General features: G+C 47.1%; 1 protein-coding gene and 1 long non-coding RNA gene across 6 annotated transcripts in view; one reads left to right on the top strand and one right to left on the bottom strand.

Annotated features, from left to right (window-relative positions):
- The window catches only part of LOC120405093, a 40,241-nt gene extending 35,187 nt beyond the window's left edge, over positions 1-5,054 (bottom strand). The window contains exons 1-2 of the long non-coding RNA XR_005598355.1: positions 4,915-5,054; positions 196-460 (exon numbers count right to left, since the gene is read on the bottom strand). This is a non-coding gene — a long non-coding RNA (uncharacterized LOC120405093). The remainder of the gene's footprint in view (positions 1-195; positions 461-4,914) is intronic.
- Positions 1-27,627, top strand: part of SLC39A13 (solute carrier family 39 member 13) — a 56,939-nt gene that overhangs the window by 17,063 nt on the left and 12,249 nt on the right. For 3 of the 5 annotated variants that reach the window (XR_005598354.1, XR_005598353.1, XM_039538341.1), the window contains exons 1-5: positions 14,428-14,541; positions 22,002-22,304; positions 22,903-23,016; positions 24,587-24,708; positions 26,847-26,999. Coding sequence is in view for 3 of the 5 variants with exons in the window: in XM_039538341.1 (XP_039394275.1) it covers positions 22,034-22,304; positions 22,903-23,016; positions 24,587-24,708; positions 26,847-26,999 (660 nt within the window). In the remaining 2 variants the exon portion in view is untranslated. Of the gene's footprint in view, positions 1-14,427; positions 14,542-17,837; positions 18,063-22,001; positions 22,305-22,902; positions 23,017-24,586; positions 24,709-26,846; positions 27,000-27,627 lie in introns of those variants that run through there. The other 2 variants (XM_039538342.1, XM_039538343.1) reach the window with 2 other exon arrangements.

Below are 27,627 nucleotides of genomic sequence, written 5' to 3'. Positions count from 1 at the left end.
CCCATGTTTTCCTGCCATCTCCCCATTCAGGTTCCCTTCTGGTTCCACTGCTACATCAGCAAAATGCCCCAATTCTTAACCCCTAGCCTCTCTCAGACCCCTTGCCCCACAAGATTGAGTGCTTCACCATAGACTTCTCTGAGGCCCTGACATCTTCTGCATACTGCAGTTGCATTCTCAAGGCCTAACACTTACCCCAGCTCCACAGGGCTGCCGAGAGCAGGTTCGGGCCCCCCAGGAAGGGCGTACCGACTAAACAGGGCCGACGAAGCCAGGCCCTGGGCTGCCTTCCGGACCGCCGGGCCCCGGTCATTTGTACTGGCTTCCCCCCGCTCTCATCGGTCCTGCAGCTCCACCTTAATCAAAGGTGCCTTTGCATCTTCCACTAACATCCTTGCCAACAGGAGTTGTGACTGCAGGCTGCTGGCACTATTGTCCTGCATCTCTTCTTGGCAGGGCCCTGAAACATCACAGAAGCAGATAAATATGATGGAAGAAAGAAAAAATTATAAAAGAAAAAGTCCCAGTGATAGCATCCCGGGGGCACTGCCAGGTCCCAGGGACCGTGACCTCAGCAGAGTCATTCCAGCACCTTTACCATCTGTTTTTTGGTAGAAATTCAACTACCAAAATGTCTTCTAAAAAAAAACCCCAACATCTATCAGTGGTAGTTTGGGACCTAGGACTTCACTTCCAGGGCGCCCACTTAATTAAAGGAAGATGTTCTGTCAGCAGTACTTCCATCAAAAATGTTAATCCCAAATCCAGCCATGCTATGCCCTGGATAGACAAAATCCTCCCCCAGGCCAGAGCTGCAGCAATGGAATCTACAGTGGTTAAGGGTTGGAGTACCCTTCACAGGATCTGAACAAACACTATCCCTTTTTCAGGGTGGGGGGGATAGCTGGTGGATCCAAGCAGCAGCAGCTACAGGAAAGCCTGGTGACATTCTCTGGGGTACAAAATGCAGTGATGACAGTAGTGAGTTACTAACAAACTCTTTTAGGCAAAGTACCATCTAACTCCCTGCTCTATGCCATGGTTAGGAGGGTTGGGTTTAATTACTAATATCCTTCAGCATCATAAATGATCAAATATAATCTGCCTGCTTATATAATTCACTTTTGTGCTTCTGTTGAATGACATTCCTAGTCATTCACCATTCAAATGGATTTGGGACACTTAAACAGTGAAAAATATTTTTTCTGTCACAACCCAGACATTGCTTCTAGTAAAGGAAGTGGGAGGGAGCTGTTCAGATGGAAATGCTATAGGTAGATAGTGCCTCCATGTGGTGTCTATGTGGACTTACAATATTATCAGCCTTCCCACTTACAGCAACATGTTTAACAAGTTGCTTCTGAGATACTATGAGCTTCCGAGGTTTGCTGCTGCCACAGAAATTTTCACAGGGAGGCAATTTCAGATTTGGCTTATGTGATCATATCACACCCCAGTCTTCAAGGCGCCCTGCACTAGATGTACATCCCCTTCCTCCCAGCCAAAGTCCCATTTCAAATCCCGATCTGAATGTGGTGCAACGAGCCATGGCTGCTTTGAATTTCTTAATTCCTCCTGTTTGAAAAGTTACTTTTGCCTATACAGATGGCTTTCCCATCTAAGCAAGGAGGTCACTGGAGGCTGTGGGCCTCATAAACCAGGAGAAGGGGTTGCTGGTAGACATGAAATGGTCATGTAAAAGAGGTGGTGGCCATAGACACACAGAGGTAGAGGATCCAGTTAGAGAGGATGAAGGTGTTGGATAAGGCAACTGCACGTGTCACTTTAGATAGCACTCCCCACCCCAAATTCCCCAATAAACTTCTAGAAACATCCTGGGGATAAGATGCAAGAAGTCTGACTTCTTACTCCATTCCTTCAAGATAAGGGAATCTTGTAGGAAGGAATGTGGAAACTCGGGTGTAAATCCCTTTCAGGACGTCAGGCTCAAGTGGCTTGAGGAAGGCTACATTGCTTTTCGATATCCAAATAGCTATCCTCACTAAAAACAGTAACTTCTATGCCTGGCCTGAGACCTATCCTACTGGACTCAGATTTGGCCATAGTGATCCCCATATTCGTGACCCTGAGACTTGATGAGTTGAAATTAATTATACTTAGGAATGCAATAGCCACCCTTGGAAAAGGTCCACTTGGTTCAGAATGCAGAAGCAGCTGCCCACTCAGCAGCACAGGGACCCACTGAGAGCGCATTTCCCCAAGAACTTTGCTCTGCTGTGGCTCCCTGTGGGATACAGTCTACGATTAAAATTAAAGATCTCAGAATGAAATCCTAGCTTAGAATCATAGACTCATAGACTTTCAAGTCAGAAGGGACCATTATGATCATGTAGTCTGACCTCCTGCACAATGCAGGCCACAGAATCTCACCCACCCACTCCTGTATCAAACCTGTGTCTGAGCCACTGAAGTCCTCAAATCATGGTTTAAAGCAGTGGTCCTTAACCTTTTTCGTGGACAATGAGCCACCGAGGACCATGGCCGGCGGACAAGCATCTGCTGAAATGCCGCCGAGAAGCAGCAACGTCAAGAGGTGTCGCTGCTGAAAATCAGCGGCATTTTGGTGGCGACACCTCTTGATAACGCTGCTTCTTGGCGGCATTTCAACGGTGACACCTCTTGACGTTGCTGCATTTCAGCGGCATTTTGGTGGATGCTTGTCCGCTAGCCAGTACACGGGTGCACATAGATGCCCCGGCGGACACCATGGCACCCTCAGGCACTGCGTTGGGGACCCCTGGTTTAAAGACTTCAAGGTACAGAGAATCTTCCAGCAAGTGACCCGTGCCCCACGCTGCAGAGGCAGGCAAAAACCCCCCAGGGCGTCTGCCAATCTGCCCTGTAGGAAAATTCCTTCCCAACCCCAAATATGGTGATCAGCTAAACCCTGCGCATGTGGGCAAGACTCACCAGCCAGACACCCAGGAAAGAATTTTCTGTAGTAACTCAGATCCCACCCATCTAACATCCCATCACAAGCCATTGGGCATATTTACCGCTAGTAGTCAAAGACGAATTCATTGTCAAAATTAGGCTATCCCATTATACTATCCCCTCCATAAACTTATTAAGCTTAGTCTTGAAGCCAGATATGTCTTTTGCCTCCATTGCTCCCCTTGGAAGGCTGTTCCAGAACTTCACTCCTCTGATGGTTAGAAACCTTTGTCTAATTTCAAGTCTAAACTTCCTGATAGCCAGTTTATATCCATTTGTTCTTATGTTCACATTGGTACTGAGCTTAAATAATTCCTCTCTCTCCCTGGTATTTATTCCTCTGATATATTTGTAGAGAGCAATCATATCTCCCCTCAGCCTTCTTTTGGTTAGGCTAAACAAGCCAAGCTCTTTGAGTCTCCTTTCATATGACAGGTTTTCCATTCCTCGGATCATCCTAGTAGCCCTTCTCTGTACCTGTTCCAGTTTGAATTCATCCTTCTTAAACATGGGAGATCAGAACTGCACACAGTATTCCAGATGAGGTCTCACCAGTACCTTGTATAACGGTACTAACACCTCCTTATCTCTACTGGAAATACCTCGCCTGATGCATCCCAAGACCACATTAGCTTTTTTCACAGCCATATCACATTGGCGGCTCATAGTCATCCGGTGATCAACCAATACTCCGGAGTCCTTTTCCTCCTCTGTTACTTCCAACTGATGCCTCCCCAGTTTATAACAATAGTTCTTGTTATTAATCCCTAAATGCATGACCTTGCACTTTTCTCTATTAAATTTCATCCTATTACTCCAGTTTACAAAGTCATCCAGATTTTCCTGTATGATACCCTGATCCTTCTCTGTATTGGCAACACCTCCCAGCTTTGTGTCATCTGCAAACTTTATTAGCACATTCCCACTTTTTGTGCCACGGTCAGTAATAAAAAGATTAAATAAGATTGGTCCCAAAACCGATCCCTGAGGAACTCCACTAGTAACCTCCCTCCAGCCTGACAATTCACCTTTCAATACGACCCGTTGTAGTCTCCCCTCTAACCAGTTCCTTATCCACCTTTCAATTTTCATATTGATCCCCATCTTTTCCAATTTAGCTAATAATTCCCCATGTGGAACCATATCAAATGCCTTACTGAAATCGATGTAAATTAGATCCACTGCATTTCCTTTGTCTAAAATATCTGTTGCCTTCTCAAAGAAGGAGAGCAGGGTGGTTTGGCACAATCTACCTTTTGTAAAACCATGTTGTATTTTGTCCCAATTACCATTGACCTCAATGTCCTTGACTACTTTTTCCTTCAAAAATTTTTCCAAGACCTTGCATACTACAGATGTCAAACTGACAGGCCTGTAGTTGCCCAGATCACGTTTTTTCCCTTTCTTAAAGATAGGAACTATGTTAGTAATTCTCTAGTCATACAGTACAACCCCTGAGTTTACAGATTCATTAATAATTCTTGCTAATGGGCTTGTAATTTCATGTGCCAGTTCCTTTAATATTCTTAGATGAAGATTATCTGGGCATCCTGATTTCGTCCCATTAAACTGTTTGAGTTTGGCCTCTACCTCGGATGTGGTAATATCTACCTCCATATCCTCATTTCTATTTGTCATCCTACCATTATCCCTAAGCTCCTCATTAAAGACTGAGGCAAAGTATTTGTTTAGATATTGGGCCATGCCTAGATTATCCTTAACCTCCACTCCATCCTCAGTGTTTAGCGGTCCCACTTCTTCTTTCTTTGTTTTCTTCTTATTTATATGGCTATAGAACCTTTTACTATTGGTTTTAATTCCCTTTGCAAGGGAAAACTCTACATGGCTATTGGCCTTTCTAACTTTATCCCTACATGTTCTGACCTCAATAAGGTAGCTTTCCTTGCTGATCACTCCCATCTTCCATTCCTTGTAGGCTTTCTGCTTTTTCTTAATCACCTCTCTGAGATGCTTGCTCATCCAGCTCGGTCAGCTTCACTGAACCCAAGGCAAAATTCCCATTGACTTCAGTGGGCCAGGATTTCACCCTTGTTCCTGATATTCCAAGCCCTCCATATATCTGGCCCAGGATACCTGAGGAACTGCCTCCCTGTCAGCAACCATGACTACTTATCACAGCTCCATTCTACTGGAACAATGGAACTGTTACCCATTAGAATGAGACTCGTCAGGCCAGCTGGGCCAAGCCTTTGGAACACTGAATAACTATGAATCTTACTTTGGAACAAAATGCAAAATCCTCTTATTTGGGTTGGGTTTCTCACATAAATCAATCCTATGTGTGTGAGTAGGAGACAGATATTATACTTGTAAAACAAAAGTATAAATTTGCAAGGCACTCACATAGAGTGAGGTGCATAGTATAAAGATATAAATAGCAGCTAAATTACACACGTTGCTGATAGTTGACTTCCCCCAGTTCCCAGGATTAGTTACACTCACAGGCAGGAAATCGATGAGATAGGCATAAAGGGAATAGGAGTGAGACAGTGGAGGTGCCAGTCAGGACCAACTATATCCTTAGAAACTGAAAGTCCTCCTGAAAATTGCAGGGGTAGGGTGTATCCTAGGGGAAATTATACAGACTACATTGAAAGATAAATTAGTACATTTGGGCAACACTATCCTGTTAACTTCAAACTAGCTGAGCTTGTATGAGGGAAAATCTCTGTCCTCTTGAGGCCTAATTTCCAGAGGTGTTGAGCACCTGCAGCTCCCAGAGCCTTTGGTGGGAGTTGGAGGTGCTCTTCACCTCTGAAAATCAGACCACTACTAAGGAGGAAGGGTTAAGCTAATGAAGTAGATAAAGGTGTCTCAGTGGTAAAAATGTGCTGGGATTTTCAAAAGCTTTTGTTAAGATTCCCCAAGATATCCCCTCCTCCTCAATCAGTCATCTTTAAAACTCACCCAAATCCTTGTGAGACCTTTGGATGATGAACGCCGAGAATGGCTGTAGTTATGATTTATTTGTACAGTAGTAGCATGCAGAGACCCTGCTCGGAATCAGGGCCTCATAGTGCTAGGTGCTATATATATGCCTAAAAGACAGACCCAGCCCCCAGAGTTTACAGTCAATATAGACAAGACACACAAGCAAAATGTGAAAAGTGCATATTTCATTGTTACATTTTTTAAATATATGCTACTCCCTCTTCCATTGTCCAGGTGCCTCCACCATTTCTGCTCTGTTTCCACAGGGAGAGATGCAAGCCAAAAAGCACCCCGCTGGTGTCAATGTAACTGAAATTTGTAAAGATCTTTCCTGGCCTCATTTTCCTGAATACATTAAGACAATAAATTTTAAAAGAACCATCTGCATGGAACTTGTATACATGGGTTTGTATATATCCAGAGCCATAACTAGGCATTTTAGTGCTGAGGGCGAGCAAGCATATTTGTGCCCCTACCTTTTTTTCCATCATTTTCCGCCCCCACGGCTTTGTGCCCTGGGCGCTTGCCCCACCCTGGTTACGGCCCTGCAACTCTGCCACTTTCCTCCTTTGTATCTTGGGCAGATCATATGTTTTGGTACTTCCATGTTCCCTTATATAAAAGAGAGAGAATGATACTTACAGAGGGATGATGGGAGGTATAATTCACTGGTGAAGTGAAAGGCATTATAAGAGTGCAAACTAGAGTAATTCATCTCCCCAGAATGTGTACATGGGAAAAAAAGGGACATTCCCCCGTAAACCAGACATCATGAGTTAGGAGCCCTTACAGAAAACAATATAGCAATGCTCTGCAATCATGATCTCTAAGGCCAGAGTTTATAGCGTAGTCACTACAGCATTTGGGACCAGTGCTGTAGTATCTATTTTATAAAAATTTCAAATATGCCTCTCTGGAACTGAATCTTCTCCACCACTAAAATCCATGCCCCATGTGTGGCTTCCAGAGTGAGAATCCATCCTGCCTGCTAACACATGTCCGGGTGAACTGAGATCCACCATGGTAGCTGGACTCCAGCTGGGCCCCTCCTCCTCTGTCAGTAATCTGCCTGTCCCACTCTAGCCCATAGGAGTTGTGCTAAATTGCTCTCTTCTGGGAGGTAGAGCATTCCCACCACGGACAAGGCATAAAAACCTCTTCCATCAGGCAAAATCAGATCAGTGTTTTGCTTCCAGCAAAGAATGTGCACGTTTTACAGTGAAAGCAATTTCCCTGTCTCCTGATTAATAACAACAGACCAAGGCCCACAGGCTGAGGAGGAGAACAGAGCTTAATTGAATTGAAAGGGAGTCCTAATGATTAGGTTCAAATTAGCCAGCATCACCCTTTCATCCTGGGGAATTGAAATGAAAGAGGATTCTCTACAGCAGGCCATGGCTAGGCCAACTCTCACCACACACTCAGCCCTTTTTAAAACATGTCTCAGATAAAGTAAGTATGTTCCTCTTTCCCAGGCTCTGCTATTTTCCCCATTCAGTTGTCTGAAGTACATATTTTAACACCCCCTCCCCCCTGCACAGGTCTAAGCCACCAGTTTTTCACCTGCAAGTCAAGAGGAGGAGAATAGCTGGGGGGGGGGGGGAGGAAAACAAAAAGAAATGGCTTTGAACTGTTTTGTTTTTCCAATGAAATGATAAAACCATGTCCCAAAGCAAATGAACAGTGTCTAAGTGTCAAAAGAGCAAGACATGATTCTCCATTAGCAAAGGCGCAGGGCTGTGTAGTAGGAAGTGTGAGTGGAAACAGTGATGCCCAAATAATAGTAATAATTAATACCTGGCATTTCCCACAGCGGAATTCTGCAGTAATGGTGCAAAGCACAGCAAGAGCACTGATAGCAACTAGGGTCTTCTGGGCTGGACACAAGTCTGGGAATCAGATCTGCCTCCCAGTCCTAATCACTGCAGCAAGTCACTCTGCTTGGTCAGTTTCTCCATCAATAAAATGGAGATAATGATGCTACTCCCTTTTTGTAAAGTCCTTTGGGAGGGATCCACGATGGGACTTAGTTGTTGCAATGCTGAGTGTCACAGCATCTAGAAAATCACAAGAACACACTGTGATCCACAAAGCTGAGTTAGGCACCAAAGCTCCCTGTACAATGTATAGGGAGAGATAGGTGCCTAGGAATCCCATCTACAAAAGCCAGCCCTGGTGCTCCCTACGTAAGAGAGGCAATGGGAGAGACCAACAAAAGGCATGTGTTAAGCCCTGCCCCTTTCTCAGAGATAGGCACCTACATCTAAGCTGTCTTGAGGCACCTATGTCCATTTAGAAATCCCCAGACAGGAACTCACCACCTGGAATCAGACAGCTTGGGCACCTACCCTTTGAGAACTAAAAAATGCAATCTAACAGCTAAGTGTTATTATAAGCTGTAATGCTTTGCATCAATGGTGCAGAACAATTTACCATAGCTCTTTATGTCCTCAGCGAGATCTCCTGAGGCAAGCAGTGGATGCCCTATTGCTTAGCACATTTAAAACTCCAGGTGAGTTTTAAATGCCCAGGTGGGCACAATCCTGTGTTGTCAGGGAGAAATACTGGATGGTCCACTCAAACGGGTCTTTTTAGTCTCCAGAGTCTGTGGTTTACAAATGAATTCACAATTGTCCAATGCGAGTGGAGAGGGTACTGTATGAGGGACATCGCCCTAGTGCAGACTTGTTTATAAAGATGCATAGGTGCTGGAGGGGTAGGCAGTGTGGATGAATAGCTTGGGCATTGCCTGGGAATCAGGAGTGGTGATCTTGGTTTCTGGCTCTGCCACTGACCCACCATGTAATTTTGGGTTTATAATCTGTGCCTTGGTATGTTTGTAAAGTGCTTTGAGATCTTTCAGTGAAAGGTGTGATGTAAGTGCTGAGTATTTATAGGCAGATAAAAAAGACAGGAGCGCTGCTCTGAGGAGCTTATAAAATCAGTCTAAATCAGAAGCACAATAAAGATGCCAATGGGGATGGCCTCAGGAGGAGGAGGACAGCAAGAGGCTGACAGAGAGAACAAGCCATGAGTGTTGCACATACTCTTTGCGTATTACATCTGTTGCACTAGATTTCTGTTAGCCTGGGTGTGCTTAACAAGTTAATTCACCACAGCCGTGCACCTGAGGAAAGAAAGGTTTCAGAGTAGCAGCTGTGTTAGTCTGGAGTCTGTTTTTGAAGTTTTTTTGTTGTAATATTGTGACTTTTAGGTCTGTAATCGAGCGGCCAGGGAGATTGAAGTGTTCTCCAACTGGTTTTTGAATGTTATAATTCTTGACGTCTGATTTGTGTCCATTTATTCTTTTACGTAGAGACTGTCCAGTTTGGCCAATGTACATGGCAGAGGGGCATTGCTGGCACATGATGGCATATATCACATTGGTAGATGTGCAGGTGAATGGGCCCCTGATGGTGTGGCTGATTTGATTAGACTCCAATGAGAGACTGCTGAATTGGAATTAATTTGCAAATTGGACACCATCAAATTAGGCTTGAATAAAGACTGGGAGTGGATGGGCCATTACACAAAGTACAACTATTTCCTCATGTTTCCCCCCTCCCCCCAGTTCCTTACATCTCCTTGTCAATTGCTGGAAATGGGCCATTTTCATTACCACTACAAACAGTTCTTTTTCTCTCCTGCTGATAATAGCTCACCTTAACTGATCACCCTCCTTATAGTGTATATGGTAATACCCATTGTTTCATGTTCTCTGTGTGTATATATATATCTTCCTACTGTATTTTCCACTACGTGCATCCAATGAAGTGGCCTGTAGCCCACGAAAGCTTATGCTCAAATAAATTTGTTAGTCTCTAAGGTGCCACAAGTACTCCTGTTCTTTTTGAGGAAAGAACGATCCTTTTAACTGTGGTGTCTTTCAGCAGCACTTTCCTTTATATCTGAGACAAACAAATAACCCTGCGCTGATAAAAATTGTACATAAAAATCTGCAGACTCTGGTGCTTTCACAACCAAGCCATCAGTCCTTGCTGCTTTTAACCTCACTTGAGGACGGGCAGGTATCAGTCCACTCCCCACCTGCGCCACCTTATCCCCTAACCCCTGCATTCCCTCATGGTTTTAGCCTTTTGAATCCCCTCCCCGCATGGCGCCCTCCACCCCGGTACTTGTGCAGCTGACCTCCTATCTCCAGTGCATGTGTACAGCCCTTCCTCCTTCTGCCCTTCCCACACCAGCCAGGGCACTCAGAGCCCTGCCTTTGCAGTCCTAGTGCTGGAGAGAACCGTCTCCGGACAGGGTCACTGGGCCCACAAGGAGGGGGTCCCTGAGTACTCTGGGCTCCGGCCAGATGCTACTGGCCCTGATCCTGTTGGAGAGAAGGCTGATGCCACTGAGCCTGACCCTGCATGCTGCCCCATTTTTGCATCGCTGGTGGCTCTGCACCCTAGGTTGATGCCCTGCTCACCCCACCTTAGTTATGGCCCTGTATATATCTGTCTTGCATCTAATCTGGATTGTTAGCTGCTCTGGGACAGACACCAGGGCTTCCTCTATAGTCACTAAACTCAGAGCATCCCTGACTGTGCCCTCTGTTTCAAATGTGCCCATTACCATAAGTGCTGCTGAATGCCAATAACCAACAAAGTGCCAAGTTTATGTTGCGTGTTCTTAAAAACAAATATATATTTAGAGCTTTAAAAATACCAGAGTAAGGGAAAGAGACTGGGCCAGGAACAATTTTGTGTTATGAATTAAAAATGGATTAAACTGTTGGAAGCAAAGAGGTAGATTGTAAACTCCTTGGGGCAAGGACTGTCATTTTGTTCTGTGTTTGTACAGTGCCTAACACAGTGGGGTCCTAGCCCATGATGAGCTTGTAGGGGCTACAATAATGCAAATCATGAATAACAGGAGTAATAAAGTAACCAAATGTAGCTGAGAGCAGGGACAGGTTGCTTGTGTGAGGCCTGGCAGCTTCAGCGTAGGCTGCAGTGCAATGTAGGCTCATTAGGTGACTATAAGGTGGACAGAAAGCTGGCTAGATCGTCGGGCTCAACAGGTAGTGATCAATGGCTCCATGTCTAGTTGGCAGCTGGTATCAAGCGGAGTGCCCCAAGGATCGATCCTGGGGCCGGTTTTGTTCAATATCTTCATTAATGATCTGGAGGATGGCGTGGACTGCACGCCATCCTCCAGGAGTGATAGATACGCTGGAGGGTAGGGATAGATACAGAGGGACCTAGACAAATTAGAGGATTGGGCCAAAAGAAATCTGATGAGGTTCAACAAGGACAAGTGCAGAGTCCTGCACTTAGGACGGAAGAATCCCATGCACTGCTACAGACTAGGGACCAAATGGCTGGGCAGCAGTTCTGCAGAAAGGGACCTAGTGGTTACAGTGGATGAGAAGCTGGATATGAGTCGACAGTGTGCCCTTGTTGCCAAGAAGACTAATGGCATTTTGGGCTGTATAAGTAGTGGCATTGCCAGCAGATGGAGGGACGTGATCATTCCCCTCTATTCGACATTGGAGAGGCCTCATCTGGAGTACTGTGTCCAGTTTTGGGCCCCACACTACAAGAAGGATGTGGAAAAATTGGAAAGAGTCCAGCAGAGGGCAACAAAAATGATTAGGGGACTGGAGCACATGATTTATGAGGAGTGGCTGCGGGAACTGGGATTGTTTAGTCTGCAGAAGAGAAGAATGGCATGGGGGGGCGGGAGGGGATTTGATAGCTGCTTTCAAGTACCTGAAAGGGGGTTCCAAAGAGGATGGATCTAGACTGTTCTCAGTGGTAGCAGATGACAGAACAAGGAGTAATGGTCTCAAGTTGCAGTGGGGGAAGTTTAGGTTGGATATTAGGAAAAACTTTTTTTCACTAGGAGGGTGGTGAAGCACTGGAATGGGTTACCTAGGGAGGTGGTGGAATCTCCTTCCTTAGAGGGTTTTAAGGTCAGGCTTGACAAAGCCTTGGCTGGGATGATTTAGTTGGGGATTGGTCCTGCTTTGAGCTGGGGGTTGGACTAGATGACCTCCTGAGGTCCCTTCCAACCATGATATTCTATGATTCTGTGATTATTTATGAGCTGATGGAGGCACTGGGCAGCCAGTTGGTGACATTTGCAATGGCCAGTGGCAGCGACTTGTGAGTGGGGAACGAGGCACTTGGAGCAGGGTCAGCCCCAGGGCAGAGGACGCTGACCACCTCCACCTGCGCTGGCTGGCTCCAGCCCCTTGTGGCTCTGGAAGTCTCTGAGCGCAGCAGGAGCAGCAGCTCTAATAAGGGCTTGGCTACACTTACAAGTTGCAGCGCTGGTGGAGGCTTTCCAGCGCTGCCGCTGCAACTCCCTGGTTGCAGCGCTGGCTGAAAACCCATCCGGGTTGGGGTATAAGAGTGCAGCGCTGGTGACACCAGCGCTGCTCAGCAGGTGTGGACACTCACCAGCGCTTTACCTGTCCTCCAGGGAATAAGGAGCTATCCCAGAATTCCTGTTCAGCCACTCTGCACATCAGTTTGCACTCTACTGCTCTTGCCTCAGGTGACCCGCCCTTTAAATGCAAATTTAAAAATCTCCTTCCTGTTTGCTGCAGCCAGGTGTGGAGTGCAATCAGTTAATCAGTTACAGGTTACAGGTAACCATGCCTCCACGCGGCAAACGAGCCCCAGCATGGAGCACAGGTGAATTGCAGGACCTCATCAGTGTTTGGGGTGAGGCGTCTGTTCAGGCACAGCTGCGATATCTTTGAGCAGATATCAAGGGACATGCTGGATAGGGGCCATCAACGGACGCACTACAATGCAGGGTGAAAGTTAAAGAGCTGCGGAGTGCCTATTACAAAGCCCGAGAGAATCGCAGATCCGGATCCGCCCCCGACCTGCCGTTTTACGTGGAGATGGACAACATACTTGGGGTGACCCCACTGCCAATCCCAGGGTAACGATGGACACTTCTGAGCAGGCTGGGGACAGGAGGAGGAGGAGGCTGCGGGGGAGAGGAAACCGCGAGTGAAGCTCCTGGGATGGGGAAGAAACCGCAGATTCCTGGAGGCATGCAGCCAGGAGCTCTTCTCAAGCCAGGAGGAAACGCAGCAGCAGCCAGCAGTTGCAGAAGGACAGGCAGAGGAGGGTGGCGGCTTTTATTTTCTGGGTGGAAATGTTTCTGGAGAGGAAGGGGGGTTATGGATGCATGCATGGCAGCGTCTAGATGTGGAATAGCCCGTTGATGTGGTCTATCACGTCGCGGTAATCTGCTTCAGTTATCTCAGCAAAGCTTCATCCAGAGCGTGGGCAATATGCCTGCGCAGGTTTATAGGCAGAGCCACTGTGTCCCTTGTCCCAGTGCGCCACTCTTCGGCCAGGGGACCATTTCTGAACACAGGCACGCCGCATAGGACATTGCTCTAAAAGAGCCCCCGCTGTTCCCTAGTGACAAACATCTTCCAGGATTAAGTCCTGTGAAAATGTTGGGAGACTCTTTAGTGAAGAGATAGGAGATAAGATCACCCCTGCATCTGCATCTTCACTCAACCCCTCTAGCACTCCAGATTACCAACCAGCTCCTCTCACTCAAGCCCCACTCCTCACTCACCATTTCGTGGCTTCTGTTGTGTTTTCCTTTTGGGATAAAGAATGCAAGTGAGAACTTGCAAGTGAGAACTCCCTCAGTGTAACAATTCATGTCTGGAGATAGTGGATACAATGCTGCCCGTGTTAAATGTTGTCATTTCTGTGTGTACAGTGACCTTGACTGGACTGCCCAGATGTTCAACATCACAGAGGCTTCAAAATTTGAGAAAAGAAAGAGCAAAGAGGACATGCTGAAAACTGTTCTTCAGCACTCTGCTACAGAGAGAAAAGAATTGAAGGAGTGGCGAGAGAAAGAAAGCAGGACCCGCAAGAGAAATGCAGTGGCCAAGAGGAAAAGCACGGAGCGGCTGCTAAGCATCCTGGAGCGCCAAGCGGAGTCTATAGAGTCACTCGTTGCCATGCAAGCAGAGCACTACCGTGCTACTCCCCACGTCCTTTGTGCCTTGTGCCCCAATGTCAGCTCCAACCACCTTTCCCCAGCATCCAGGCTCTTACCTCCACCAGCTGCCTCCAACACCTGTACGTTCCCCAACCAGCCCTGATACCTACCACCACCCTTACAAGCAAACAGGGTGGACAAGGGCAACGTCCCCTGCAGGGGCCAGGCACGGGGGTGCTGCTCATGGGGCCCCAATGGGACGTCAGGGGGTTTGCTGTGATTCTCTCCGGCTCCCAACAGTGTAGCCTCGGTTGTGTACGAACATTTTGCGCCTGCGCGAGTTTTTGCCCTACCGAAATAGCTCTGCGAGGGCGCGATCTGCCCCAGAACGTGCGACCGGAAGCTCCGTCATGAGTTCCTGTCTCCCAAGGGGGGGGGCAGCAGGAAGGAAGTGCGCTGCCTCTGCTGTCCCCCAGTGGCCATGTGACAGGAAGTGTCCGTTGTCCCAGCGCCCCTCCTTGCTGGGAGGCCGGAAGTGCGCGCGGGGCTCTGTCCGGGCGGGGACGGTGACTCTGGTTCCGAGGGGATGGGGCCGACGTGGCTGGGGCTGGGAGGCGGGGCCGAGAGGCCAGCCGGGGAGTCCCGAGCGGAGCCGCAGCTGGATGGCAGGGGCAGCCCGGAGCGCGCCGCCGCACGGTAACTGGGTGCCCGGGGCGGGGGGCGGGCGGGACGCGGCGCTTCCCAGGGCGCCTCGCCTGGAGCCCCGGCCGGGCCGGCGGCGGTGCCCAGCGCCCCCACCCAGGGGAGGCGGGTCCCTGCGGCCGGGCCCAGCCGGCAATAGTGACGGTCCTAGCGGAGCCGAGAGACCGAGATTCCGGGCAGGGACCATCAGTGCAGCGCGGTCTCCGCGGCTGGGTTGACAGCGCCCGGCACCGGCGGGACTCGCTGCCGCAGGGTCGCGGGACCTGCCCCGGGCCGCTGGTCTGGTGTCCGGAGCCCCTGAGCGGCAGCGGCGGGAGCCTGCTGCAGAAGCAGCTTCTAAGCCTGACTTGTGCCCAGCCCGAGGGCTGGTGTCCCTGGCGCTGCGCGCCTGTCTAGGGGCCTGCGGAGGTGCCCCCCGGGCCGCAGTAACGTTAAACCCTCCTTTACACTCTGCCCAGCGGTTGGCCTCGGATATCTGGTGGCAGCGAGTTTCACTGGTTAATTGGGTGTTGTGTAAAAATGTTTCTTTTTTCCAGCTTTAAATTTGCTGCCCTTGGATTTCATTGGCTGTTATCTTGTTCCCGTGTTACAGGAGAAATGAACAGCACAGCAGTACCTGTTCTTGCTTCACTGCACCATTCAATACTTTATATATAGCTCTTTCAAGAACCTTTTTTATTCATCTCCTTTTTACAGTAATAACTGTCTTTGTCTCTAATAATTTTCATTTTCCATGTCTATTTCTGCTATATCCCTTTGGAGACAGGGGGATGAGAGTGAAACAGTATTCCAGGAGATGTATACCACTGATCGATAAATCAGCTCAAATGGTTTAAGTCTGGCAAAGTTATTAGCAACTGAAAACAAGTCTTAGAGTGGAAGGTGTCACACAGCTTCATCTATAGGTGTGACTACCTTTGTCACCTTTAATAATGGAATGATAACATTTGCAGGATTTTCAATACCATACTATCTATTAACTTGTTTGCTTTTTTCACTGCTGTTGTGCATTCACCTAGAGAACTTCATTGCATTGCGTATAGTGACAACACAGCTCTTTTCCCAGTTAATTTATAACCTAGTAAATGGTATGAATTGATCAATTATCCCTTCCGATGTGCATTACTTAGATGAAATTCAGTGATGACAGATTCAGTCATTCATGGTAAGATTGCTATAGATCAGTGGTTCCCAAACGTTAACAACCTGCAAACCCCTTTCACAAAAATGTCAAGTCTTGTGAACTCCCTCCTAAAAATGAATATTTCCAGGGATTTTCTCCCTTACCTCAGCATAAATTATAAAAGCAGTGATCTTGGAAATATAAAATTTGTTTTTATGACATGCTTATTTATTAATTATGAAAATGGCAAAACTCTTCCAAGATCTCACTTTTGTAGCTTGTATCACTTTTGATTAAGCCTGTTATAAGACAAGGCTCCTATCAGAGGTGCCAGTAGAAAAAAGGGGTGCAGGGGTAAAGCCCCTATGCACTCCAGGCCTGGTGTGGGGGCACCACCAGAGAAGTGGGGGGAGGCCTGCAGGGGTTGCCAGAAAAAAAGGGGAGGGACCCGTGGGGGGCGGTGCACTGACATGGGGAAGGCACGTGACTCTTGTCGCGCTCTCCCCCTTCCCCCCGTACTGGTGCCTCTCTGGCTCCTATGTTTCAGATGTGAAACAGCATGAAGATATTTAAGAAGCCAACTCAAAGAGTTCCTCCTACACAAGCATTCAAGTCTTGAGCAGTCCAGGCTAACAATGCATGTTACAACAAAGCTTAAACTTGTTCTTCATAATAATTTAAAAACAACATTAGCAGCCTATTTAACTTTAAAAACAGCAAAAAATATCCACCTCCCTTTCTATTTCGTATAAGGAGTCTTGAAGTTTAAATCTCCTCAGTGTGATAGATATGCTTGCTTTGATCTGCTTAGCTCTTGGAAGTCCCCAAGGCTCCAGGCTGCTGGCCCTGTGCTGCCCGGGGTCCCTATGGACAGCTCTACCCGCCATTAGGGAATTTTTTCCCAAGAACCCCCTGTAACATTCACAAACCCCAGTTTGGGAACCACTGCTATAGATGGCTTTTCCTTTTAGATAAAAACTGTATCTTCAGGAATGCCATCTCTAGGGCCTTACATTCTTAATACACCTCTACTCTGATATAATGCTGTCCTCGGGAGCCAAAAAAATCTTATAACGTGGTTTCACCTATAACACGGTATCGAACTTGCTTTGATCTGCTGGAGCTCACAGCCCCCCCCCCCCCCCGAGCACTGGTTTACCACATTATATTCGAATTCGTGTTATATCAGGTCACGTTATATCGGGGTAGAGGTGTATATTAGCTAATGTGTTCAAAATCAAGTTGTAGTTGATTTTGAACACATTAGCTAATATACTGTAGTTTTTTTAAATATGTGTTAGCTGGTGGAGAAAATCTAGAGGCAAGCTCATGATGATGCCTGTTTATGCTCTAAGGGAAATGTTATGAAGGCTCTAAAATACTCCTGCTTCAGGGCCTGAGGCTGATTGCTGGGTTGGGTCAGGAAGAAATCACACCTATCCCTGAGGGGTAAGTTTGATTGCCAAGTTGGTTTGGGAACACATTTTCCTGTCCTTTGGGGGATGAGGCTTATTGCTGGCCTGGATGAGGTCAGGAAGAAATACCCCCACCTCACATTTTCCTCTCAAGATTTCGGAATTGGTTGCAGTTAGAGATGAGATCCTGAATTTGCTGGACCTTGGACTTTTCTGTGTTGTTGTTCTTGTGTTCCTAATCCTGCTGCCCTTCTTAGCTGTATGTATGCAGCTTTTCGTTGTGGGTGTTGTGATGTTCACATGTATGTAGTATGCTTTGCAGAAAGAGATGCATTCCACAGGGGGAGATGCGGTTCTAAATAAAGCAAGATATTCTTATGTGAGAGATCCTAGGGAAAGGGAGAGTACTATGAAGTGGTTTGGGCTTCTCAGAAATGGCATGTGGTTGAGGGGTAAACTCCCTGAGAGACACAGAATGCTGGGGCAATTAACTGGAAGTTGGCGAGCCTTGTAATCCTTGTCAGAAGTGTTGGGGTTTTCAGTAGGAATCCGGAGGTTACTGCAGGGCTAATGGAATGAGGCTTTGGGAGAATTTTCTAGCTGCTGTTTCCATTTCCTCTTTAGTGAAATAACTTTTCTGTTCTGCGTAGTGTTCCACTGTGGCTCCATGGCTTCCAGGGAAAATAACTATAAAAAAATTTTTCCAAGCACATTTAAAGTGTCATCATGATGGAACGTGGGCTTGTGCCAAAAAGCCGCTAAAGCCCCGTTGTCTGAAAGAGCAGAGCTGAGCTCCTGGCTGTGAGGGGGAGGAGGCAGGAGCAGAGTGAACTCACTGCCACGCACAGAGCACTTGAGAGTTGTTTGGAGGGCTCCGACGAACTTTCCAGGTGCATTGGCAGAAACCAGCTTGCGGAAAGAACTAGAAGTCTCCTTCAGCTTCAGCAGGGGACTTGGCAGTTCCAGGAGCATCTTCTGTAAATATTTGGTTTTCTCTCTCCTTCCTTTTTCTGACTTGCAATAGATTTTTATCTTGGTGTGCTTCTGCATTTCTAATTCTGTTTGCATTTTCATAGAGACTGCTGCAGAGCCTGCTTGCTGTGTAAGTGCCCGGGGAGGAGGCTAGACTCTAGGCTTGCACACTGGGAGGGAAAATGTGATTCATTTTCATGCTTTGAATTCAACACACCACCATCACCAGGAGTGAGTGAATGGCAGAATTTCCATCCCTCTTTTCATCTTTCACTTTCTGTTGTGGCATCTGTTACTCCTGTGCTGGGAATACTTTTAGCTATTTCAGTCATATGCTCTACAGCTGTGATTGAAAGGGCTAAGCAGAGCTAACCCTCTTCAGTACCTGGATAGGAGACCTCCACAGAACACGTTGGTGCCACAGAGAGTGGTACTTGTGATTGTGTAAGGGGCACTTTCTCCTTTAAGGTAGTCGTGATCCCAGTATGATGGGGTGCTGTGCTGTTGGAGCTACTGTCTTTCAAATTAAGTGTTTAAATAAGCCTTGACCATTTGTGTCTGTTGCGTATATTGAATCCATCATCCACTTCCACAGTGTCAGGTCTGCTTTAAATCCTAGTACACCTAGTGCTTTTAAAATCTTGCCCTACTGTAGTGGAGCATCTGAGATCCTCTCTGTCTCTCTAGTTGTTTATCTGGCTCCCATTGCTGTGGTAGCTGAGTGCCTACAATAGGGGGAAATCGCAAAACCAGGAATGTGATATGAACCTGTGAATTTAATAACACCATGATAGATCTTCCTCCATTCCCCTGAGTGCTTTGGGCTTGAGGCAGTGTGGGTCCTGGCTGTGCACTTCGTTGCTTTTAGTGGTGTATTTGAGGTGAATATTTAATCTGGCTTTCCCTGTAGGTAATGTGCATTTAGAGACTTCACAGGCATTGAAAAGCATCCTGCCTGCTGAGAAGCCTATAGCAGTGGGATACAGAATCCAGGAGACTATGGAGCTATGAATAGCAAGCTGTAAAGTAGTGGGACTTGAGGCACTATAAACAGCATAAAAATGCTGGGATTGCTCTAAGCATCTTTCTGGGCATGGAGGTAAATATGGGTGAATTGTTATGTGTGCAGTCCCTCACTGTTTTGTCATAAATTCCTAACAGCCACAGGTAAGAAGCTTGGAGGAATATGTGGAGTTCCTGTGCTACCAGAAAAGGGACTTGAGAGCTGTGGGCCTCTTCTGACTCACCTGGGAGAATGTATAACTTCCTGCTCTAGTTTTATTAATAAGAACAAACCCGAAGTCTCAGACAGTTAATTGACATGAGTGGAAGTAAGAGAATCTGGTTCTGCTTCTGCTGTCCTTTAAGGAACTGTCACCTCTTTTCTGGAGAAGCAATGCTAGTCTCCCTCGTCATCTCCCTAAACTTCTTGCTAGAGCAAATCCTGCTAAGAGATCTGCCGTCAGTTGTGCTCCATGCTGTGAGCTTTTAGGATTTGCTGTTTGCCCCTCATACTCCTGTCTCTAAAAAGGATTTTTGTTGTTTAGCCTAAACGGTGCTTCAGGTGTCCAATTTATTTGCCATTTGGTCTTGGGCAGATGCGGGACCCTCATTTCGGTGGTTCCAACCCAGTTTGGGGAGGATGGGCAGGTGGGAGGGCCTTCCCCTGTGTGACATGAGCTGTGGTGGCAGCTTGTCTTCCAGCCTGATCTTCTGCTGTGGTTCAAATTGTGACAGTGCACACCTCCAGGGTAACAACTGTACAGCAGAAGTGGGGACGTTGGGGTTAGGGCCTATTTCCAATGTTCCTCATTCAAGACAACACAAACTCTGATGAAAGCAGCTGTTTTGTTAGGATTGTTCTTTGCCTCAGCTTGGGCCCTTCTGCTTAGTACTGGGGCCAGCCCAGAGCTCTGCTGCTTGGGATGTGCCCAGCATGGCTACTCTCTTGGTATAGGAAGCTATTGTCAGTCATTTTCCAAGCTGTCACTCTGCCATTAGGGCACCAGTTTCCATTAGCACAGAATCAGACTGGGAAAGGTGCTGAACTCTCTGGTGGTTTATAACAGGAAATACTGTAAATGCCGACTCCCTTGCAGTTGGTTTAGTAGAGAGAAGATTGTGCTCTATACTTTCCCCTAACCTCTAGCTATTTCTGCCCTTAATGTGTGTGAAACCTTCAGCTCACTATGCACTCATGCAATGGGAGGATGCCTAGTCAGATACTAGATGGCTAAAGCCTTTAGACCTCTCCTCTTTTTGGAAGGGTTCTCCTGGCCCCTTGGTTTTACAGTAGCTGTGCAGGTCCCAGTGCAGGGCTGTAGCTGAGAGAGACGTAGACTGTGTGAAGGAAGCCAGATGGCATGGAAGTGTCCCAGATGCATTCCATTGACAACGGGAGGTTTTCATCTACACAACTGGGGTGGGGACCATTTGTGACACAGCTTCCTCTCCCTGTGGTTCTGTCATTAACACTTACCCCAAGCATTAGCCAGTGTCTGATTGCTGGGATGACTGTGAAGACTTGACAGTTTGTCATCAGGACACTAAGCAGAGCTTGTGGATTTTAGATGTGTTGTTTATAATCCTTTGATTCTGCTGGAGATAGTTGAGTTGCATTGTGATTGCTGAGGGCCCTGACTGGAATTCCACCCATCGCATGGCAAAGCGCTGGCATTTATGCCTGTAACAAGTGAACAATCTCTAATCTGATTCCCAGTGACACTCCTTGTAAGGGAGAACAGGGATTTTCAGAGTATTTTTGAGACAGTTGGAAGGAGAACTTCTCCCTGAAAATTAATACGGTTCTCAAGAGGTTTGCTATCTGGAGATCAGCTATGATCAGAGAAGTTTTCATCCAACTGGCAGGCAGTTTGTGCTTGGAGCAGGACTTTGATCCAGCAGGACATGAAGGCTCTTGGTCCCTTTCATTATAGCTACTGAGGCCCAGATGTATTAAAATTACTCCCCTTTTAAAGATGGTTTTAAGAAAAATGCCTCAACTGAGGGGTCTGAATTTTCCTCCAGGGCAGATTGGCAGAGGCCCTGGAGGTTTTTCGCCTTCCTCTGCAGCATGGGGCATGGGTCACTTGCTGGAGGATTCTCTGCAGCTTGAGGTCTTCAAACCGCAATTTGGGGACTTCAATAACTCAGACATAGGCTAGGGGCTTGTTATAGAAGTGGATGGGTGAGATTCTGTGGCCTGCATTGTGCAGGAGGTCAGACTAGATGATCATAATGGTCCCTTCTGACCTTAAAGTCTATGCATCTATGAGTCTGAGAGCTTGTCTAGGCCAGAAAAACTTGCTCCAGTACATTGATGTGTAGACCCCTAAAGTAGACACACTGTTTCAGTGCCATTTATCCCACTAATCTTCTAGCATGTCTCAATTGTGGATTTGCATTTGCCCTGCCCCCCAGTATAGACAGAGCTTCTGCTTCATCGTATCCCTAAAATCACCTCATTACTTTTTTTTATCTTTATAGCTCCACTATACAAGGGCCTTGCTGGAGCCCACCTGGGACAGTGTATCCCACAGGGAGGAAACTTTGTCTAGGGGTGCAGTTTGAGCAGCAGAGACTCTGGAGAAACCAAGTGCTGAGGGAAGGTGCAGGAGGCTGGACTCCTTCCCATGGCAAGGGGAGACTGAGGGACTAAACAGGCATATTCAGATGTCAAATGATAGAGGACGTCCCTGCCCTCGTCATCTGCTCAAATCAAGGAACTGAAACTAAGAGGAAACAGGAAGAAGAGGAAAATATGGGTTCCCTATGCAAAGGGGAATATATATGGGGATCAAGCTACCCAGGAAGGGAATTGAAGGACAGAGGATATATGAGTTTGAGAGGCAATGATTTCCTCCAGAAGGGGACAAGGACTCTGAGGGATGAGCTGTGGGTCTTGCATTTTCTCTCAGAACTCAGCTTTTCCTCCTTCCTTTCAGAGATTGGCCAGCCAGGCTGAAACTGCTCAACGATGAGAGGGCAAAGGTTTCTGCTACATGGGATGCTTGCCTTGTTTCTGCTCAGCATCCCCTGTGAAGCCCAGGAGCTCCAAGTGGACAAGGCCACCACCGGTTCCAGTCCTCTGTGTGAGAAAGAGGCCAACTCCTGGGGAACTCTGTTCAGTGGGGAGCGACTGGATGCTTGGATCTTTTCTCTGATTGGCTCAGTTATGGTGGGGCTGAGTGGAGTCTTCCCCCTGCTGGTAGTTCCCCTTGAGACAGGAGCTGCTCTGCGATCAGAAGGTAAATCTGCTCTCTGGCTTATTGTTCCTGATGCCAATGTCAACCCCCCCCCCCCCCATAGGCAGTGACTGAATGGGGCAATGTTCTCATGTCTAACACAGGAACTGGGTTCTTCCTGATGCCCTAGAAATGCTGCCTACTGAAATGCAGGCACAACTCACTTCTGTTATAAGATGGGTGACTTGTGCCATTCCTAAAAATGGGGCAGGTAGTCCCCCAGCTGAGTGTGGGGTTCTGCGACTTCAGCTGTAGAGCTCATACAAAGAGCATTCTCTAACTTGGATCCTGGTTGGGGGGATGCTCACATGCTCCTCCACTTCCCTGGAGTACAGACTTCCCTCACTTATGCCCCTTGAATGTACAGTTCATGCTCTGAGCCTCACTGCCAGGGCACAAGGTTCTGAGGCACAGTGCCACTCACAGCTCGCTCAGGGCGGTGCAGTGCCCTGAGGTCTGTCTCACACACAGTTCCTTTCCCTCCTCACGTTCCCTGGTAATTCAGGCTGCAATGGCTCCTGATTTGTGTGTCTCACACAACTTGTCAGGAGTGGTCTGGGCTCCAGGCCTGGGCGGTGATTGCCATTTGTTTGTTTTTCAGTGGGATCCAATCGTTTGAAGCAGCTGTTGAGTTTTGCAATTGGTGGGCTTCTGGGGAACGTATTCCTCCACCTCCTCCCTGAGGCTTGGGCCTACACCTGCAGCGCCACTGCAGGTAATACCTGGCACTGTACTAATGCCCTGAGCGCCAGAGCCAGCCTCCGGCACTGGCTCCTATGTTTTCTTGTGAATCTGCACCATGCTGCTTTTTTTAATGTTCCATGTCTCTAGGTAGGTGCCTGGTGGGCTCTAGCGGGCCCTTGCCTTTCTCCTGGTACTGCTCCTGAAGTCTCTGTAAATCAAGGGGTCCTTGACTCTGTGAATCACTCCCCCTCCATCCCCTGCCTTGGTACAACAGAGCCCAAATCTGCTGACCTCCCAGGCTGTGCCTGAGGAGAAGTGGTGGAAATTGACAGTCCCTAGAGTTCTTGGGTGGGGAGGAAAGAAAGGTGCAGCTGGCAGAGTCCCAACACAGCCAGCAAACTGAGCACCAGGGCTGAGATGGCCCTGGTCTGCCCTGGGATAAAGCTTGGGAAAGAACTAGCATAGCCCCTTCCTGTAGCTGTTTTCTAAAGGGCCCATGGAGACAAGTAATAAGTTATGTTTGCTCTTGGGCAAACTAGTGTCATGAGAAGCTGAGTGCTGCTGAACCCTATAGGTGGTAGCTGCTCAGTAAGAAGAGAGATTCTTCCTGACTCTTCTGGGAACAGTACTGCAGGGGGCCAGATTTCTGTCACAGCATCTCCCACCAAGGGCTGGATTCCCACTGATCTCTGCCTAAGGAATTGTGGAATCCTTTCCTTCCCGAGCATGTAGGAGATAGAGGAACAGCCTGGATTTCCCATCATTTGTTATGTGGACCTAAGCAGTGGAAATTCAGAATCCCTCTTCAAAGCTCTGCTTCTCCCCTGCTCCTTTCCATCTTCACTGCACAGGCAGGGTCAGCAGAGTCCAGTGCCTTGGGCCTCAGTGACTGCACCTTCTCTGCTGCAGCTTATTCACTTCTCTTGTTAGTCTTTTCTCTTGTCTTAAGCTTCCAAGTTTGCATGTCCTGCCCGTGTCACATTTCTAATGCTTTTGCCTGTCCTCTTGCTGGAGCACAGTCTTTGCCCCTGCAGTCAGGCCAAACAGATGAGATCTGACAATCTCAGCCCTCCTTGAAAGGAACATGTTGTAGCCTTGGGCTAATAACTTGCCCAGGTGTGGTGTGATGGGGAAGATAGATATTTGGCTCAGCTTCCCAAAGCGCAACCTTCATGTCTGTACTTGCTACTCACACAGGCTCAGATGCAGGATTTGTGCTGATACAAGCTTCTTTGTAGTCTCTGGTAAGAGATTTTTGCCTTGCTCACCTTTGCACAGTAATTTATGGAAGAGATGCTTAGGAGCTGGGCTTAGAAGGCTCCTGAGAGTACCCAGGAGACAGGCTAGACTCCATTGCTGGAGTATTGGGGATGTGCAGCCTAGTTTCCCACTTGCCCTAGGTTGGATCAAAGATAAGTAGATGAAGCAAATGGGGTTTTCTGCAGGGTGTCTGTTCTGTGCTTCTCATAGGACTAAAGGAAATGCTTTCTGCCCTATAGTCTTGTCTCGAGTCTCTCAGTCACAAGCTACATTGTACTGGGGGTGAGGCTTACCATTCAGGTACCCCAAAAATGCAAACAGAGATCTCTTTTGCTTTCTAGGAGGTGGGCAGAGCTTGCAGCAGCAGAAGCTTCTTGGCCTCTGGGTGATTATTGGCTTCCTGACCTTCCTGGCATTGGAGAAGATGTTCCTAGAGAGTGAGAAGCAAGAATGGCCTAGTGTGGTGAGTGGGCGATGAAGGGGGAAAGGAGTTGCCATACAGATACTGCATTGTAACGGGGTACACACTGTGCCCCTCTGAATTTGGCCCCTTGGTTTCTCTCCTCCGTGAATCAGGGACACTTCAATCTGGTGCAACACCCATGTTCTTTATCTGTGAGCAGTTTCCCACCACCAGTTTCCCACTATATACAGGCTTTACAACTGCTTGGCCTACCACAGGCCTGGCTAGCAACAGACTCCCTCTGAACCTGACCTCCCTCCCTTAGTCTCTGCCCCCCCCCTTTTCTCTCATTTCTATCCAGTCTTATAGCTCCTGCTAATGAGGCTGTCAGGTGTGGTCAGTTACCAGGCAAACATAGGGTGGTTCACCCAGCCCCAATCCATTCTCCCTGATTGGGGCTGGAGAGGCAGGAGCTGATTAAGGGCTTCTCCAATAGTACCCTGCCACATTATCACCCTCCCCTCCTGGTAGGCTCCTCAAGGGAACCTGGGAGCTGTGATTTAACTCAGAGCGTGGTTTGGGAGGCCAGCAGTGCTGGGCAGAGCCATGTGACTGGGCACTTGCTCCATTCTTCTGGACCTGGGAAAGGAGACCTTTCATCTCCAAGCTAAGCTCTTGCCCTGGCGGTTTGGCTGGCATTTCTTGTCCCTGGGTTTTGGATTTTTTAAATTAAATGGGATTTATTTTGTTATTTAAATTATATTTATTTATTCTTTTTAAAAACCTGTTTAAAAAGAAATCTGAATGATATGTTAAGGCTTAAACTTATAGTCTCTTTAAAATATTTTAAATAAAAAATAAATATGCTGAATCCAAGAGTCTATATCAAAAACTTTTGAGTTAAAAGCTGCTTTTTTCTATAAGAATCGGGGGAAACATGTACCTTTTGAGGTCAAGCTTTATAAATATGGCACAACAATAGTAAATAAGCAATACATTCACCATTTTCTAATATACTAATTATGTACAATGAATAAGAATCTGAAAATATTATGATGTTGCTTAAATAAATGTGTGTAGTTATGATATACCCTCCTAGCTAGCAAAAAAAAAAAATCTAGTGTAAAGGCTCTGTTTAATTGTAAATCACCATGTTTTAATGGTTATGTCAACCAATGAAAATGCACCTTTCTTTAGAAAATAAGTGAAGTACAAATGGAAATGTTGATTAAAATAGATTATTTAAATCGAGACTTTCCTCTTGGTGATTAATTTAAATCCACCATGGTTAGAAGAAGAGGTTCCCTGCTATTTCCCTGGGGTAGTGGGAATTATCCTCACCACCACTCTGGGCCCTTGGTCCGTGGGATTGACTGGTCACAATGGAAGGGTCTTGTGATTGGCCACTTTATGTGACATAGTGGATGAGGCAGGAGTCACCTAGCAACAAAGGATAAATGGTCACTCACAAAGAGATGAGAGGTCAGCTCCAGAACTATACACATGAAGCATAAAGTGGCCAGCCCTTGGGAATCTACAGACTTTCTGGGTGGCATCTGAACTGTGCTGGGCTCTTGTTGGTCCCATGCCTCTAGGTAAGAGAAAATGAGACCACACACTGAAAAGAGTTTGCAAAGAACAGCTAAATGTGACCTGTAAACCTGAGTGAGTGTGTGGAGCTGATACACCTATCCTAGCCCTGTCTCCTAACCTTCTCCCTATTATGTGATACTGTGGGGTTTGGTGTCCCCCATTCCATGATATACAACCTTGTTGTAGAGTCCCATTATATTCTTTACACTGAGGACCAAATGTTACTTTTTTGATCCCTGGTCCAGTGCACTTTAGCAAACTTCACTGCTCCTGAAGAATTTGTATTGGGTTTAGAGTGTTTCTAGCCCCAGCAGAGAGACTTGACATTAAAATAATGTCTTTCAGATTCCTTTCTTGCTTCAACAAGTGCAGGTCAATTTTTAGCTCAGCTACTTAAATATATGAATCCTATTTCAAAAACTTGAATATAGCCACCCAGACATCTGTTCCATTTCTGCAGGCTGTGGTTACTAGATTTGAGGCCAAAGGGCATTGTGTTTGGGCTTTAGGGAGGGAAGGATTGAGGGAGACTTTTTAGGCCCCTCTTTTAGCACACTTTCTGTTGGAGGTCAGAGAGTGGTAACAGTTGTTTCTCTCTGATTCAGGGCAATAATTCCAAAGCACCTTCCGGAAGGATTCCAAATGGAAACAGCTTCTCCCTGCAGAAAGTAGCAGGCACAGTCCAAAGAGCAGAGACAAACATCACTCAGTGTAATGGCTCCTCTCTCTCGTCTTGCCCACGAGACCGAAGAATCAAGGTACAGTAACTCCTCGCTTAACATTGTAGTTACGTTCCTGAAAATTGCGACTTTAAGCAAAACGATGTTAAGTGAATCCAATTTCCCCATAAGAATTAATGTAAATAGGGGGGGTTAGGTTCCAGGGAAAAAATTTTCATCAAACAAAAGACTCTCTCTCTCTCTCTCTATATATATATATACACACACACATACGTATATACACACAGTATAAGTTTTAAACAATTTAATACTGTACACAGCAATGATGATTGTGAAGCTTGGTTGAGGTCGTGAAGTCAAGGGTGGGATATTTCCCAGGGAATGCTTTACTGCTAAATGATGAACTAGCTTTTGGCTGAGCCCTCAAGGGTTAACACGTCGTTAATGTAGCCTCACACTCTACAAGGCAGCGCGAATGGAGGGAGGGGAGACAGCATGGCAGACAGAGACAGACACACGTACCCTGTGTGAGAGAGACAGATGTACATTGCCCCTTTAAGTACCTGATCCCCTCTAAGTAAACTGCCTTGTTAAGTAGATCAGCAAGTTGAGACAGCAGCTGCTCCCAGTAAGCTCCCTCTGTCCTGAGCCCTGTCCTGTCATCCCCCCACCCCCATGGAGAAGACATTAGCTCCCCTCTTCCGCC

Source organism: Mauremys reevesii, linkage group 4 (genome assembly GCF_016161935.1).
Source record: "Mauremys reevesii isolate NIE-2019 linkage group 4, ASM1616193v1, whole genome shotgun sequence".
NCBI lineage: Eukaryota > Metazoa > Chordata > Testudines > Geoemydidae > Mauremys > Mauremys reevesii.
Note: the sequence above shows the minus strand (reverse complement) of the source record. Positions and strands in the feature narration are given on the sequence as shown.